General features: G+C 40.3%; 1 protein-coding gene and 1 non-coding gene across 2 annotated transcripts; both read left to right on the top strand.

Annotated features, from left to right (window-relative positions):
* Positions 1 to 2,282: 2,282 nt before the first annotated feature.
* On the top strand, positions 2,283 to 2,364 carry trnas-aga. Its single transcript has one exon. It is a non-coding gene; the product is annotated as a tRNA-Ser (tRNA).
* A 5,865-nt stretch (positions 2,365 to 8,229) lies between these two features.
* LOC118229160 (rho-related GTP-binding protein RhoB-like) lies at positions 8,230 to 10,136 on the top strand. The gene has a single exon (XM_035420871.1). The coding sequence runs from the start codon at positions 8,429 to 8,431 to the stop codon at positions 9,017 to 9,019; it is 591 nt and encodes a 196-aa protein (XP_035276762.1). The 5' UTR covers positions 8,230 to 8,428; the 3' UTR covers positions 9,020 to 10,136.
* Positions 10,137 to 14,053: the final 3,917 nt, after the last annotated feature.

The raw sequence follows: 14,053 nt of genomic DNA on the forward strand, positions 1-14,053 counted from the left end.
TTAAATGAATTACTAGGATAAACAAACAATGCATAGTAATTCATAATTCATACACTCTGTTTTCCATAATTACAAAGTCTTCTGGGAATTTTTAAAGAAAACTAGCACTGTGGCATATTGTAAATGGTCAGATGTTTGCCTGCCTGCCGAGCAACAATGTTGTAATTCTGTTACATTTTAGTGATAGAATATTGACTTGTTAATGTTTATTGTTTTGTTAATACATTTATTATACACAAAATAATATATACATAGGGCATACAAAACAATTAACTTGTTAAATTTAGAATTATGAATATGAAATTTGCCTAATAGTAATATCAGGTTAGTAATCAAATTTTCAATTTTTTCTTATGATTAATGATACGAAACGATACATTTTCTAAACAAAGAGAGAAATCAGTGTTCACATTCTGTCGTGTACAATAGCCCATTAAAAATGCTTCCATTTAAAAATATGAAATACACTTACATTTATTTGTCATTAATGGTAAAGGAAAAAAAATTACCCTAATCCACGCCTGTGTGTTTCATTCAGCTAGAATGTGTGTTTGCATGCATGTATCCTTACAGCCCACCCTTATATTGATTACTGTTATCACGAATTCATAACAAACACAGTACAAAAAGAAATGCTTTGGAATAGACTACAGTTTGTGTGAGCTAAGATAGCCAGAAGCCTATTGTTTCATGTAACTGACCACTTGAATTAATGACTTACATACAGTGCTTTGTATGTGTGAGTAACGTGGCATTTTTGTACACCGAAAACGTGTTTTTTCATCAGATCTGATGTAGCCTATGCACCCAGAGTGGAGAAAGCCATCTGATTAATTCGGTCTGTAAATCATCTCCACCCAGCGGAACACCCCCGTGCTCTACGGGATCCTGCAGGAACGGAGACGCCGTTTTCCAGGTTGATTAGTCAAAGGTCGGGGCTTTTATATTTCAATACGATGGCCTGAACATCCTGCTGCGGACCATGCAGGGCATCGTAAATTACCATGGCGACATACCCCGATGTAACTTGAGTCAGTTTCGATACGGAAAACCCAGGGTTAAATTTAAATTAGCTCGCAAACCTCGTAATCTCGGTTCGTATTAGGCTACACCCCTCTGGGTGAATAGGACATGTGCAACGCTATGACAGCGTCTTTCAGCTAACAACAGAGAGAAAAAAAACACGCTCTACAATATTATTTAAATGACACTTTCCGTTTCCGTGGCAATAACTATCGAAAACCCTTCCATTCCACGGCAATCTACGGAAGAGGATTAGGGCCAGATGTGAAATTTTTTTTTAGTTCTGACTTTAAAGTCAGAATTCTGAGATTAAAGTCAGAATTTAAAGTCAGAATTCTGAGAATAAAGTCAGAAATCTGAGAATGAAGTCGCATTTTCATCCGTATCTTTGTAAACAATTGCGTTTGTAGTAACCGCTGTTTTGAATACAATTCATTAGTTAGTTAGCTAGCTAGTTAGCCGCGATAACAAGCATGCCGTGAGACGATTCTCGGCTTCACCTCGGGCGCATCACCACCCACGTCGTACATTATTTTTCAATAACGGGACAGAACGTCATGGTTTATTCCTTACATAATGGATACCTCGTCGGGCATTATCCCTTACCTGGCTACTTAGCCAGGATTCTCCAGGCATTGTACTCTTAACCACTAACATCTACACTACTGTTACATGCACAACGTTAGTTTGCAGTAGCTAAATTTTAATGTTAGCTAACAAACGTGCTACTAACGTTAGCTAACCCGTGTCTGCATTTCACATCCTTCATATCCGTAGCCTTTTCTTTGATTTTTACAAACACCAGGCACCAAACCATCACCTATTTCTTTTCACTCACCTTTTGCTCTTCTTTTAATGAAATGGCTTCTGATTTCTGATTTAAAAGTCAGAACTCAAAAAATAAATAAATAAATAAATAAAATTCACGTGGCCATAATCCTCTTCCGTAGCAATCAGCCACCATTCTTTCTATAAGAAATTATGCATAAATTAAAAAAATTAAATGGCGTATATAATTTATCACAGGCCTATGAATGAACACAGATGTTTAGATAAATAGTAAAGATAGATTTGGCTGACTATTTATTTTTTATTTTTTTTAAACTAAATCTGTATTTAGAGACATTCTAATACGCTGAACAAGAAGATTCCAAACAAAGTTAGAATCTCTGAGTTTTACACAGTTGCAGTTTTATGTGAATAGGCCTACTATACGGGCAAAATGATCAGAATAAAGAATGAAGTTAGCTTAGCGTGTTGTAGTCGTGGCCGAGTGGTTAAGGCGATGGACTAGAAATCCATTGGGGTCTCCCCGCGCAGGTTCGAATCCTGCCGACTACGGTATATTTTCTTCTACAAGGCCAGACGTTATTGAATCTCTAATTCCAATTATATCGTGAGAGTATGTTGACAATACACTACTGTCACTACCATTACAGTGGATGAAGAAGTCATGTTAGCTATTCTGCTTGTTTTGCTTTTTTTATTTAGCTCACACTCTGCCCCTGTCAGCTTGTGGTTTCAGTTGCATCTGTATTCATTTCCGAGTCTGCCTTTAGCATGATACTAAATCATATTAAAAGTCTTTCTGCAACCGATTTCAGATCAAGGTTGTTTGCTCTATATTTATTGAAAACGATTGCTGAATCTAGGTCTGAATAGTGTTCACTGTGTGAACTAAACTGTGTTCTTGGCTAAAAATAGCTGCACAAAATAAGTATTGTACCTTACTGAACCTGTGTTCAGCAGTTGTCTATGACCATGAAATGCACTTTTTGTATGTCGCTTTGGATAAAAGCATCTGCCAAATAAATGTAATGTAAATGTAAATGTAAATTTTATTTCTGCTGCAATACAGTGTGCTATTCCTTAAATGTCATGGTTCCTGCTCGCCACCAGAGTGCAGGAAAGGACTGGATTTGCCTTTCCTTGCATTTATAATTATATCATTTTTGAAATCATTGGGCCTCATTTACGGAACTGTTCGACCCTCCAATGTGCCCTCAGTAATAAAGTGCTGGCTTAAAAGCAAGTGCAGGCACAGCAGGTATTGCGTTGTTTAATGCCGTCACCAGAGTTGTTAAGGCACTGTAGAGCTAACTTCATTCAAATGTAATTTTACTGCCATGTCATACCTTTTCAAAAGAAAATTATCATGGCCATCGCAGTGTTGTCTTGTTTGAAAACAAGTGTAGCCTCAAGTGATGCAAATTTTATTTATTAAAGTGCAGCCTACTGATAACACCAATCTCATATGCAGCCATCATTAGCCTATTTGTAATTTAAATGTGGCAGTTCAAAGTCACCTACTGTGTCCAACTGTTAAGTGATGTTCTTTTAGGTAGTGATTATTTATTATTGGTGATAATTCATTCTTTGTAAATTTGGATGAGGGTCATCAGAGCAGAACAAAAGTGCACCCATATCTGCTGCTTTGTATGCTCCCTAATCACTTTGATGCCTAGCCCTCACTTGTGAGTGGCCCTTATGTAAGTGACACTTATAATTAAGCTTAACTCAAAGCAGAGAGGGAGTGTAGGAGGGGGACTGTAACTGAGGGTAGAAGTCCTGCTATGGCGTATCGGTCCATTCTGGAACTTCCCATTTCTGAGCCAAGCTAACAGGTTCCATTGCAGCTGCTAACATTTGCAGAAATGTGCCACTGGGCCAATAAAATCATTTAACAAGTTGTTTAAGAAGAGGTCATCTACAACAGCACAATAAGAACTAACTTTTGTTTTAATAGTAAGTCTGCAAACACAAACCAGCAGCCTAAAACTATTAGTCTTATTGTGGTTGTCACAAACCGGGCCGCACGGCCATGACAAAAGAGTGAGACGCACACGACCAACAAACATCTCATTAAAAGAAAAAGGAATAACATAATAAGAACCTAAACTAACAGTAGCGTGTGTAGAAACACAAGCCAAACGCCAACCAAAAACCAAAGGATATCTCAGGGAGGAGAGCACAAAGGCTCCAAGAGGATCTTTTAAAGAGCGCTGGCACACAGGGCCCAGGTGTTGCCAGTGTTGCTGATTACACTCTGCCACGCCCATCTCCAGTACCTGCCAAGACAGCAAAGAGAGCAGCCACACAAATCACGTAACAGGCAGACAGGGCGGATAGGATCGTCACAGTGGTAAACAATTTTTGAGTACCTTAATCCAGGAACAAGAGGTGGTACGCAATAAGAAGCAATGGTATGCATATGGTCCAAAATCAAAAGTGAGTACTGGCCCAATTCAAGCACTGACTGGGGCAGAAAATTGTGCCAGGAGCTTAAAGTGCCAGTAAGCAAGAAAAAGTCACAGTACTCCCAAGAGCAAAACGTAGATGTGCTGGTACTGTGTACCGCTGGGTACTGGCCCACTTCAAGCAGTGGGGAAACTTAAGTACTGTGTAATATGCCAGAGAGGGAATTAGTTGTTTCAAAGGTTTTGCTTTCAGTTCCTAAACGTCTTATTGAAATAGCTGCCTAGAAAACCATTGATTTGATTATGATTTCTGTGGATATCCAACGCACTGTTATGGTTTTAACAAGTCAATTCTGTTCTTTTTGTGCTCTTTTGGAATCATGGACAGTTAAATCCTGTTTATGAAGTAACCAGCTAATTCTTAAACTATGTTTCAACAGTGTATGATGTAAAGGGCTTTACACTGTGCTGATATTGCTTGTGAAAGCACTAATGAAGATGTTTTGCTTATCATTTACAAACATTTAGCCATATGCCTCAGTCTTTCCCTCCAAAAAACAACTGTATTGAATCAGATTTGAGGTGAATATAATTATTATATTGAATGTTAACCTTGATAAGTTTTGATCTTGTGATTAATTGTGATTAAACACAGACTAGTCTGTGAAGTGAAGCCAGCTGCACTCTGGCTTCCAACCATGTAGAGGTAGGTGTTACTTCCTGATAGGTTTTATTGCCTGCCCTACCTTCTGCAGTGCCCTTGGGTCAACAGCAGAGTCATCAACCGCTCATTGATGTTTTTCTCCTTTATGCCCAGTGCACCTCCTGCTGGTGGAGCATGCATAAATAAATAAATAAATAAATAAATAAAAATGACAAACATTTAGGCCTATTAAATAAATACTGAATCTTATACACCAATCCAGGCATACACTGCATTTCCAAAAGTATGTGGACACCTGAACATCACACCCATATGTACTTGTTAAACCATGGGCATTAATATGAAGTTGGATCCCCCTTTGCTGCTGTAACAGCCTCAACTCTTCTGGGAAGCGTTTACACTATATTTTGGAACATGGCTGCAGCGATTTGCTTCCATTCAGCCTAAAGAAAATTAGTGAGGTTGGGCACTGATGTTGGGTGTAATGCCTAGCTCGCAGTCGGCATTCTAATTAATCCCAAATGTGTTTAATGGGGTAGATGTCAGGGCTCTATGCAGGCCAGTCAAATTTTTCCCCAACAAACTCAGAAAAGTTTTTCTTTATGGACCTTGCTTTGTGCACGGGAGCATTGTTATGCTGAAACAGAAAAGGGCCATCGCTACTGCTGCCACAAAGTTGGATGTGCACAATTCTCCAGAATGTCAGTGTATGCTGTAGCATTAAGATTGTGCTTTACACCACTACAGCCGACACTTGGCATTACTCATGGTGATCTTAGGCTTGTGTGCAGCTGCTCAGCCATGGAATCCCATTTCATAAAGCTCTTGATGAACAGTTCTTGTGCTGACATTGTTTCCAGAGGTAGTTTGGGATTCTGCAGTGTGTGTTGCAACCGAGGACAGATGATTTTACACGCTACATGCTTCAGCATTCGGCAGTCCCATTCTACCGCTAAACTCAACAAGCCATTGGTTGAAAACCTGAAAAACTACACTGTCTATTGAGGTAAACACTGCCTGATTGATTTATGAGGGACATGATTTACTTAACTGATGGCACAACACTTCTGTCTTCCCTGACAGAATTGGGAATTTGCGGACCAGCCCTCAACTGGATTGCGTCCTATCTCTCCGGCCGCTCCTTCCAGGTTGCCTGGGCCGGTGCAGTATCAGCTCCTCGTCCCCTCACAACTGGGGTCCCTCAGGGCTCTGTCCTTGGTCCCCTCCTCTTTTCTCTGTATACTAGGTCCCTTGGCCCTGTTATTGCCGCCCATGGCATGTCATATCATCTCTATGCAGATGATATTCAACTTTTCTACTCTTTCTCTCCCACAGACACTCAGGTCTCCGATCGCATATCCGCCTGCCTGAGTGACATCCAGAGCTGGATGACCAAACACCAGCTCAAGCTCAACACAAGCAAAACGGAACTTCTCCATATTCCTTCTCTTACCTCTCCCACTTCTCATCTGCCCATTTCTTTAGGAGACACTCCCCTACACCCTTCGCAGAGTGCCCGAAATCTTGGAGTTGTGCTGGACAACAGGCTGGCACTCTCTGAGAATATCGCGGCAACCACCCGGTCGTGCAGGTTCATCCTGTACAATATCCGCAGAATAAGACCACTCCTCACCAATTATTCCACACAGCTCCTGGTCCAGGCCATGATACTGTCACGTCTGGACTACTGCAACTCCCTCCTGGCTGGCCTCCCAGCATCAGCCACCAGACCCCTTCAGCTCATCCAGAATGCAGCAGCACGTCTGGTTTACAACCTCCCTCGTGACTCCCACGTCACTCCCCTCCTCATCTCCCTCCACTGGCTACCAGTGCAAGCTCGCATCCGGTTTAAGACACTGGTGCTTGCTTTCCAAGCAGTCAAGGGGTCAGCTCCTGGTTATCTGCAGAAGATGATCAGACCCTACAAGCCGGCCAGATCGCTCCGATCGGCTACTACAGGGCGGCTGATTCCTCCCCCAACACGAGCAGCAACAAGGTCTCGACTCTTTGCAGTTCTGGCCCCACGATGGTGGAACGATCTTCCAGTGGAGGTCAGAACAGCAGAGTGTCTGAGCACCTTCAAACGGAAACTCAAGACGCACCTCTTCTCTGTGTACCTCTCTCCTCTTCCCTAAACCCCCTCCCATAACTATTAAAAAAAAAAAAAAAAAAAAAATTTTTGGTTCAGACTATCTTGTTTCTCCTTAATGTATGCTATCATAGTAAAGGCTTTTTATCTGCATTTTGTTCAATGGACTTAAGTGGACTTGATCCTGAGTTTGGTTACACTGTTGTAAGTCGCTCTGGATAAGAGCGTCAGCTAAATGCCTATAATGTAATGTAATGTAATGTAACAACAGAAACTTGAATTTTAAACATTCCTTGATGTCTATTTGATGTCATATAAGAAGTGAAACATTATGTTAAACATATTACTTTATTTTGATGTGATGTATTTAAACATGGTACTGTTATCACTTCCCACTGACTGTTTTCATGTTGCTGGCAAAAGATTGCTAACTAGGTTTTTGTCAGTGGGTTGTTTGAAAATTATAAAGGCTTTGAAGAAACCAAGAGCGCCACTTTGGGTGAAAATCCCAGTATTAGGCCTACTCCAGAGACTGAATAACCTCAAAGAGGCACTGCAGGTATTCAAAACAGAGAATGTCTTTTGTCCTTCAGTTTTGATTGCCTAATTGTATTGGTAGTAGGCTATGTCCAATTGTTCTGCTAATGGAAAACTGCACAAGTAGCAACTCGCCCTCAGCAGCCAACAGCTGCAACAAGGATTTTTGATTCTTCATAAACGTACGTGGCTATACGTCTCAGTAATGAGGTTTGCAAAGTAATGTACAAAATAATTTGAAAAGAAATAGGAAACAGAACTTTCGTTCTTGAAGTTATTGTGGGGAAAATAAAATTGCATATGCTTTTTGGAGCAGCAGCAAATTTCTCCGCACTGGAGAAAATAATTACGTAATTTACCATGGGCATTTACCTGTATGGCCTAAATTGGCAGAGATACGGTTACTAATTTTATCGCAATGGTTTTCGCGCACTATTCAAGAGCGTTACTGGTTTATATCCTAGCTGGATCAGCGTCATATTTGTGCACAACATATTAGTGCTATAGATTGCTTGCTGGCTCTGAATCAGTGTCTCTATATCAGTGTCTCTATGGGAGAATTCCGACCGGCATCCACAGACAGCATGAGAGTCCTCGTGGTGGTAATCCCTCCTCCGTCAATCGGGTACCACCTCAGAGTCCTATCAGCTCCTCTCTCAGAATCAATGACCTCACCTCTCTCTTCCCAATTGGATCGCTATATTAGGAAAGCAGGGGAGCACTTTATAAAGCATGCGCCCCGGTTGAAATCAGTTTAAAGTACTGTGAGTGAGAATTATTGGATGTAGTAAAGAACACGTTTCATACTCCTGTGATTTCATCGTGCTTTTACATATTCCATGCTCTGAAAATTGCGCTACTGATAGATTAGCGTGTTGTTTACAGCAGTTTACCTCTTTAGCAAAAATAACAGAAACAATGGCTGCTATTCGTAAGAAGCTAGTGGTAGTGGGGGACGGGGCTTGTGGGAAAACCTGCCTGCTTATCGTGTTCAGTAAAGATGAGTTCCCGGAGGTGTATGTGCCTACTGTATTTGAGAACTACGTGGCCGACATCGAAGTAGACACCAAGCAAGTTGAGCTGGCTCTTTGGGATACAGCCGGACAGGAAGACTACGACCGACTACGCCCGCTTTCCTATCCAGACACTGATGTCATACTGATGTGCTTCTCCGTTGACAGTCCAGACTCGCTAGAAAACATTCCCGAGAAGTGGGTGCCGGAGGTCAAGCACTTTTGCCCAAACGTGCCAATTATTTTAGTTGCCAACAAGAAAGACTTGCGAAATGACGATAATATTAGGAACGAGTTGGCCAGGATGAAACAAGAACCCGTGCGGACGGAGGATGGAAGAGCCATGGCTGTGCGCATCGGGGCGTACGATTACCTCGAGTGTTCGGCCAAAACGAAGGACGGAGTGAGGGAGGTGTTCGAGACGGCAACTCGCGCTGCTCTGCAGAAGATATCCAGATCGTCTGGGCGGTGTACGAACTGTTGCAATCTACTATGAAATTTACTGATACGTGAATTTACTAAAGCGCACGAAACAAACCAGTTTGTTGGTGCAAATATTCCAGAAACAAAGACACTTCGCTACCACTTGTTTTCTTTTTGTTGTCTGGAAAATGGGTAAGGTTAACAGAACTGAACACCACTAGCAGTGGACTTTACAGGCAGAACTCTAAACACTGTTCAATGACACTCGAGTTTGGAGGGTCCCGCATGGAGAGATATTCAGTGGCCAGCGTAGTACGGTGGATCTGGGGTCCATAAATGCAGTCTTCCGGTTGTAGGCTAAATTTGGATTATTTTTTCAGCGCACTTGCCGAGTTTACTGGACTACCAAGTAGGCTATTGTTAAAGTCAGTTCCTTTCGGGAAATGCATTGATTTGTGAAACGTATCAAAGACAGGTAAACTTAACGCAATTGGGAATCATGGAACGTTTAACCTGCCCCATATATCAAAATGCATTTTAAATATCTGCCTAATAGCCTATGTGATGACTGGCACATTTAGGTATATTCTCCCGGTTATATCTGGGCGGGGACACGAATTTTGAACAATTTCGTAAACCTGCTGTATCGAGTCACTTTTTTATTTTTTATTTTCAAACGTGCCTGCTGTTCCCTTCCCTACAGGGATTGTAGGCAATGTATATTTTTATATTAGTTTTGTTTTTGTTGAGACGAAACTCCAGATTTTGGTCAGTTGACTAACCTTTCTCCTCTGTATTTTGCACATAATTGACTGCTTTTACATTGGCATTTAAATCGGTTTTGTAACCATCGGAGTTTGTATTATGCTGCACCACGCCTTTGTAATTTCTGTTAGCGTGATCGGAGCTACCATTGGTTGCCGTTTTATTGGGACAATGTGACGCATTTTCAGTGTATTAAAATATGTTTTGACATTGATAATGGGAGAAATGTTTCTTTTTGGCAGCACTTGTTTTGTATACAAGTACATTGGTTTTTTTGTTTCAGAGAAAGTTTGTATACGTTTTAATGCGTGTGATACTAAGGACGTTTCTATGATTCAAGTGAATTTGCTAGAATATGTCGATACTATTACCAAAGCTGTTTAAACAGCTATTAATAAAACATTAAACATTGGAATGGAATACTATTTTTGTTTAATTGTATTAAGCCGGAGGCAAATGGGTTCAGCATCCAACAACATTTACATTGAAATCTAAACTACCTTACTTTCTGCACAGTTGTCAGTATTATTGTGTCTATATTCTCTACAAAAGTGGCCTATTAAATGCCAAGATTAATTAATAGTCATTCAAGTGAAATTATGTCATAAAGTACTGTTGTATTTTTTTGCAGATCAATGATGGAAGAAAACAAAATAGTCAGCCTTGTGTAACCGAGGTTATACCTGAATGAGTTGTATAATTAGCAAATTATGTCAAAATAAAGATGAGCTCCAGTATCACTGAACTATAGTGGAATTTTAACAAATTGAGATGTGGAACATTTTAAAGCAGAAGTTGGCTGTTACATTCGGGACACTGATGTGCTTATAAGACAGAAAACACTGTTCATGCAAATATCCTCTTGGGTACTGTTGATTAGTTTGTGAAAGCATGCTTTGTGTATCTTGGGTGAATGGATATATTAATGTCATCACTACTGGTTTGTGAAATTGGACATCTGTGCTGTGTATATTGAATAGTTTCCCAGTCAAACCACAGGCGGGAGCCAGGACAGTACTTTGTGTTCTGACAAAGCCTAGAAATATAACTCTTAAGGGCATGGCCCACTGTGTTGTGCTGTAACTTTGCTGCACAATAATGTGCTGTCTCTTGTGCTTGGATGTTCCACTGCAGCCTTCTTTTCAAAGGCAAGGAATGGAGTAACACTCTCTTGTCCATGTTCAGAAGCCATGACTTTGCAGTCATGTCTGAATCTCGTCCACCAGTCTCTTATTTGTCGTTCTGGTTGTAATTATAATGTGCAAGGTTCTCTGTGCTCTTTCTGAATTTGAAACACCAGCCTTGTGTGAGTCTAATACCATTAGTCTTTTTTAAAAGTTGGTATTGATTCATGGAGAAGCAAAGCCAGGCTGCTATTGATTCACCATGTGACAAATATTGCTTAGAAGAGTTGGAGCTGCTGACAGTTTATCACTGGTGCTGACTTGCCTAGCAAAAATACTGTTCATGTAACAGTAATTGATCTCTCTTGCTGCTGATTACATCACACATAAACAGGCACTGCATGAGTGAGAGAAGCCAGCATGACAAGAACACAAAACTGAAAACGAACATCCAAACCAGAGGCCTCATTCATCACAGATGTGTTGATAGGGGGGCGATTTCAAAGAACTTCTTTCACTCAAGACTGTCAACTATTAACCAGGAATTTACCCATTTTATGGTCTGCCCACCCTATCCTGGACAATATTAAAAATGTAACATCTTACAATTTATTTTTATGTTGCAAATGACATACAATACATAACAGTAGGCTTAAAAGAGATATTATGGGTATAAATACTCATCAAAAACAATGAGAGGATATCAACATTGCTAAATATACACTACATGGCCAAAAGTATGCGGACACCTGAGGTCCAACATCTCATCCAAAATAATGGGCCTTAATATGGAGTTGACCGACCCTTTGTTGCTATAACAACTGCCACTCTTCTGGGAAGGCTTTATACTAGATTGCTGCAGAGATTTTCTTCCATTCAGCCAGAAGAGCATTAGTGAGGTCGGGCACTGACTGGGTGATTAGACCTGGCTTGCGGTTGACTTTCCAGTTGATTCTAAAGGTGGTGGGTGGGGTTGAGGTCAGGCCTCTGTGCAGGCTAGTTAAGTTTTTCCACACTGTTCTCAACAAAACCATTTATCTATGGACCTCGCTTTGTGCCCGAGGGCATTGTCAAGCTGAAGCAGGCAAGGGCCTTCCCCAAACTGTTGGGGAAGCACAGAATCGTCTGGAATGTGGATGTATGCGGTAGCATTAAGATTTGCCTTCACTGTAACTAAGGGGGCTAGCCCAAACCATGAAAAACAGCTCCATACCAAGGGGTGTCCAAATACTTTTGGCCATATAGTGTATTTATCACTGTAAGATGGGAGTCTTTGAATATCAATGGGAGTTCACGGGTCACCATGGGAATCCATTATAAGCATACAGGGCCAACATGGCACCCCCATGAGACACCATAGGGTACCCATGGGAGATCATGGAGTACCCATGGACTCCCATTATTTTCTATGAATCCCATGAACTGTCTTAAAGCACTCATGAGACCCCCATGATCTCCTGTGAGTAGGGCATGGGCTATATCATATTGATCCCCATATGTAAAATTGATGTAAAACTGATAATTGAACTGATGTCACATCAATTTACACATAATTAAAGTGTATAATTGTGTGATAAATATTTCAAATAATAAGGCTCTTTTTCCTCGATCCAATAATTGCAACAAAAAATATAAATGAGAAATTTCAAGCCCTGTTCTTGGAGATCTACCCTCCTGTAGATTTACATTTCAACACTAATTTGGCACACTTGATTCTACTATTTAGCAGCTCAATGAGATCTCTAACTGCTGAATGCGGTTTCCTTTGTTAGGATTAGAGTGAAAACCTACAGGACGGTTGATCTCCAGGAACAAAGTTGGTTACCACTGCATTTTTTCAACAAAGGAAACAATTCTAGACCACAAAAAAAGTGGAAATTGTGTGTTCCACATAATTAGAATTGCAGTAGAATAAGTTTACTTTATGATAGACAAAATGACAAAATGACCTTAAAATTCCCAGCAATGTGAGAAGGATAGTGTAGCAGCTTCATTGATAAAAATCATGCACAATAACTGAATTGTGCCTTATAAGTTATTCAGAACATGTTTGAACTGTAGTTTCTGGGAGGGTGGGGGTCTTTATTAAAAACAGTCATCATTATTGTTTTCAACACCACCGCCATCATCATTAATTAATTTTACTTTTTTAAAGTCATCATTGCAATGACTCTAATGCATATTACAGCAGCTACAATAACAGTACAGGAAAATACTATAGGTAGAGTCATACAGTGACAAACTGTTGAGTGATTAAGCGCACAATACATACAGTTAATAATTTAACATCATCTATCTGTGTACAAAATCCCTTCAGTCGGGGTGGACATACAGGGGATAGGAAGAAAAACATACACAAAGACTGTACAGATAGGATCAATCTTATTTCCATCTCTGGAGCCTGTATGGAGTAAATGAGCCTGTGGCTGGAAATATGGCTGACTGCTTTCCACCAGCATCACTTTTCCCTGCAGTCAGGATAGAGTATCTGGGTCACTTAGTTGAAATCGCAACAGCACCTCCTGCTCAAGCACTTAGCTGGCCCATTAAAATAAATAAACGCTAAAAGTATGAAGTGGTGCTTGGCCTTCAGGAGATACAATGACCTACAGTATTTAAAGACATAGATGTCAATCCGGGATGAATTTTAAGTGCTGTGCCAGAATTAAATTAAATTTCTTTTGTTGTAAATGCACAAAATAGTTTGAGAAAAAAGCTTGCAAATTGTCTTCACTAACTTACTTGCATTCAGTTTCTCAGGTAAGTCACAAAACAACCTTTGTTTGCATTTATTATAACCCCAAAATTCCCTGTTTATTTTCAGAAATTCACAGTTTTGTTCAAAATTATAAAGAGCCCAGGTAGTCTGCTGGTCTTTTTACTCCATCCCTCATGCTTTAATATATTCTTAGACCTGAGGCAGGCAGTGAAACATGGCTGCTCTGGGACTCCCTCTGTCAGATAGAGTAGAAAATGCAGAACTCACTAGTGTCCCTTGAGGATTGATTACAGTGTTCATTCATTTTCATTTCATCTTCTTCAAAGGGCTGTTATTTTCATTTTTTCTTCATTTTAGTTTTTATCTGCCAAATATATATATATATATATATTTCACGAATGTAAACTGGAAAACAGTCTAATTTTTGCAATTAATGAGCCCAGCCAAAATGACTTTGGCCCATCCAGAACAGAAATCCTGGCGCCGCAACTGTTTTTGA

Source organism: Anguilla anguilla, chromosome 6 (assembly GCF_013347855.1).
Source record: "Anguilla anguilla isolate fAngAng1 chromosome 6, fAngAng1.pri, whole genome shotgun sequence".
NCBI classification, from domain to species: Eukaryota; Metazoa; Chordata; class Actinopteri; order Anguilliformes; family Anguillidae; genus Anguilla; species Anguilla anguilla.

What these genes read in the sequence shown, in the direction of transcription:
- LOC118229160 (XM_035420871.1), top strand. Translation starts at nt 8,429, where the DNA reads ATGGCTGCTATTCGTAAGAAGCTAGTGGTAGTGGGGGACGGGGCTTGT.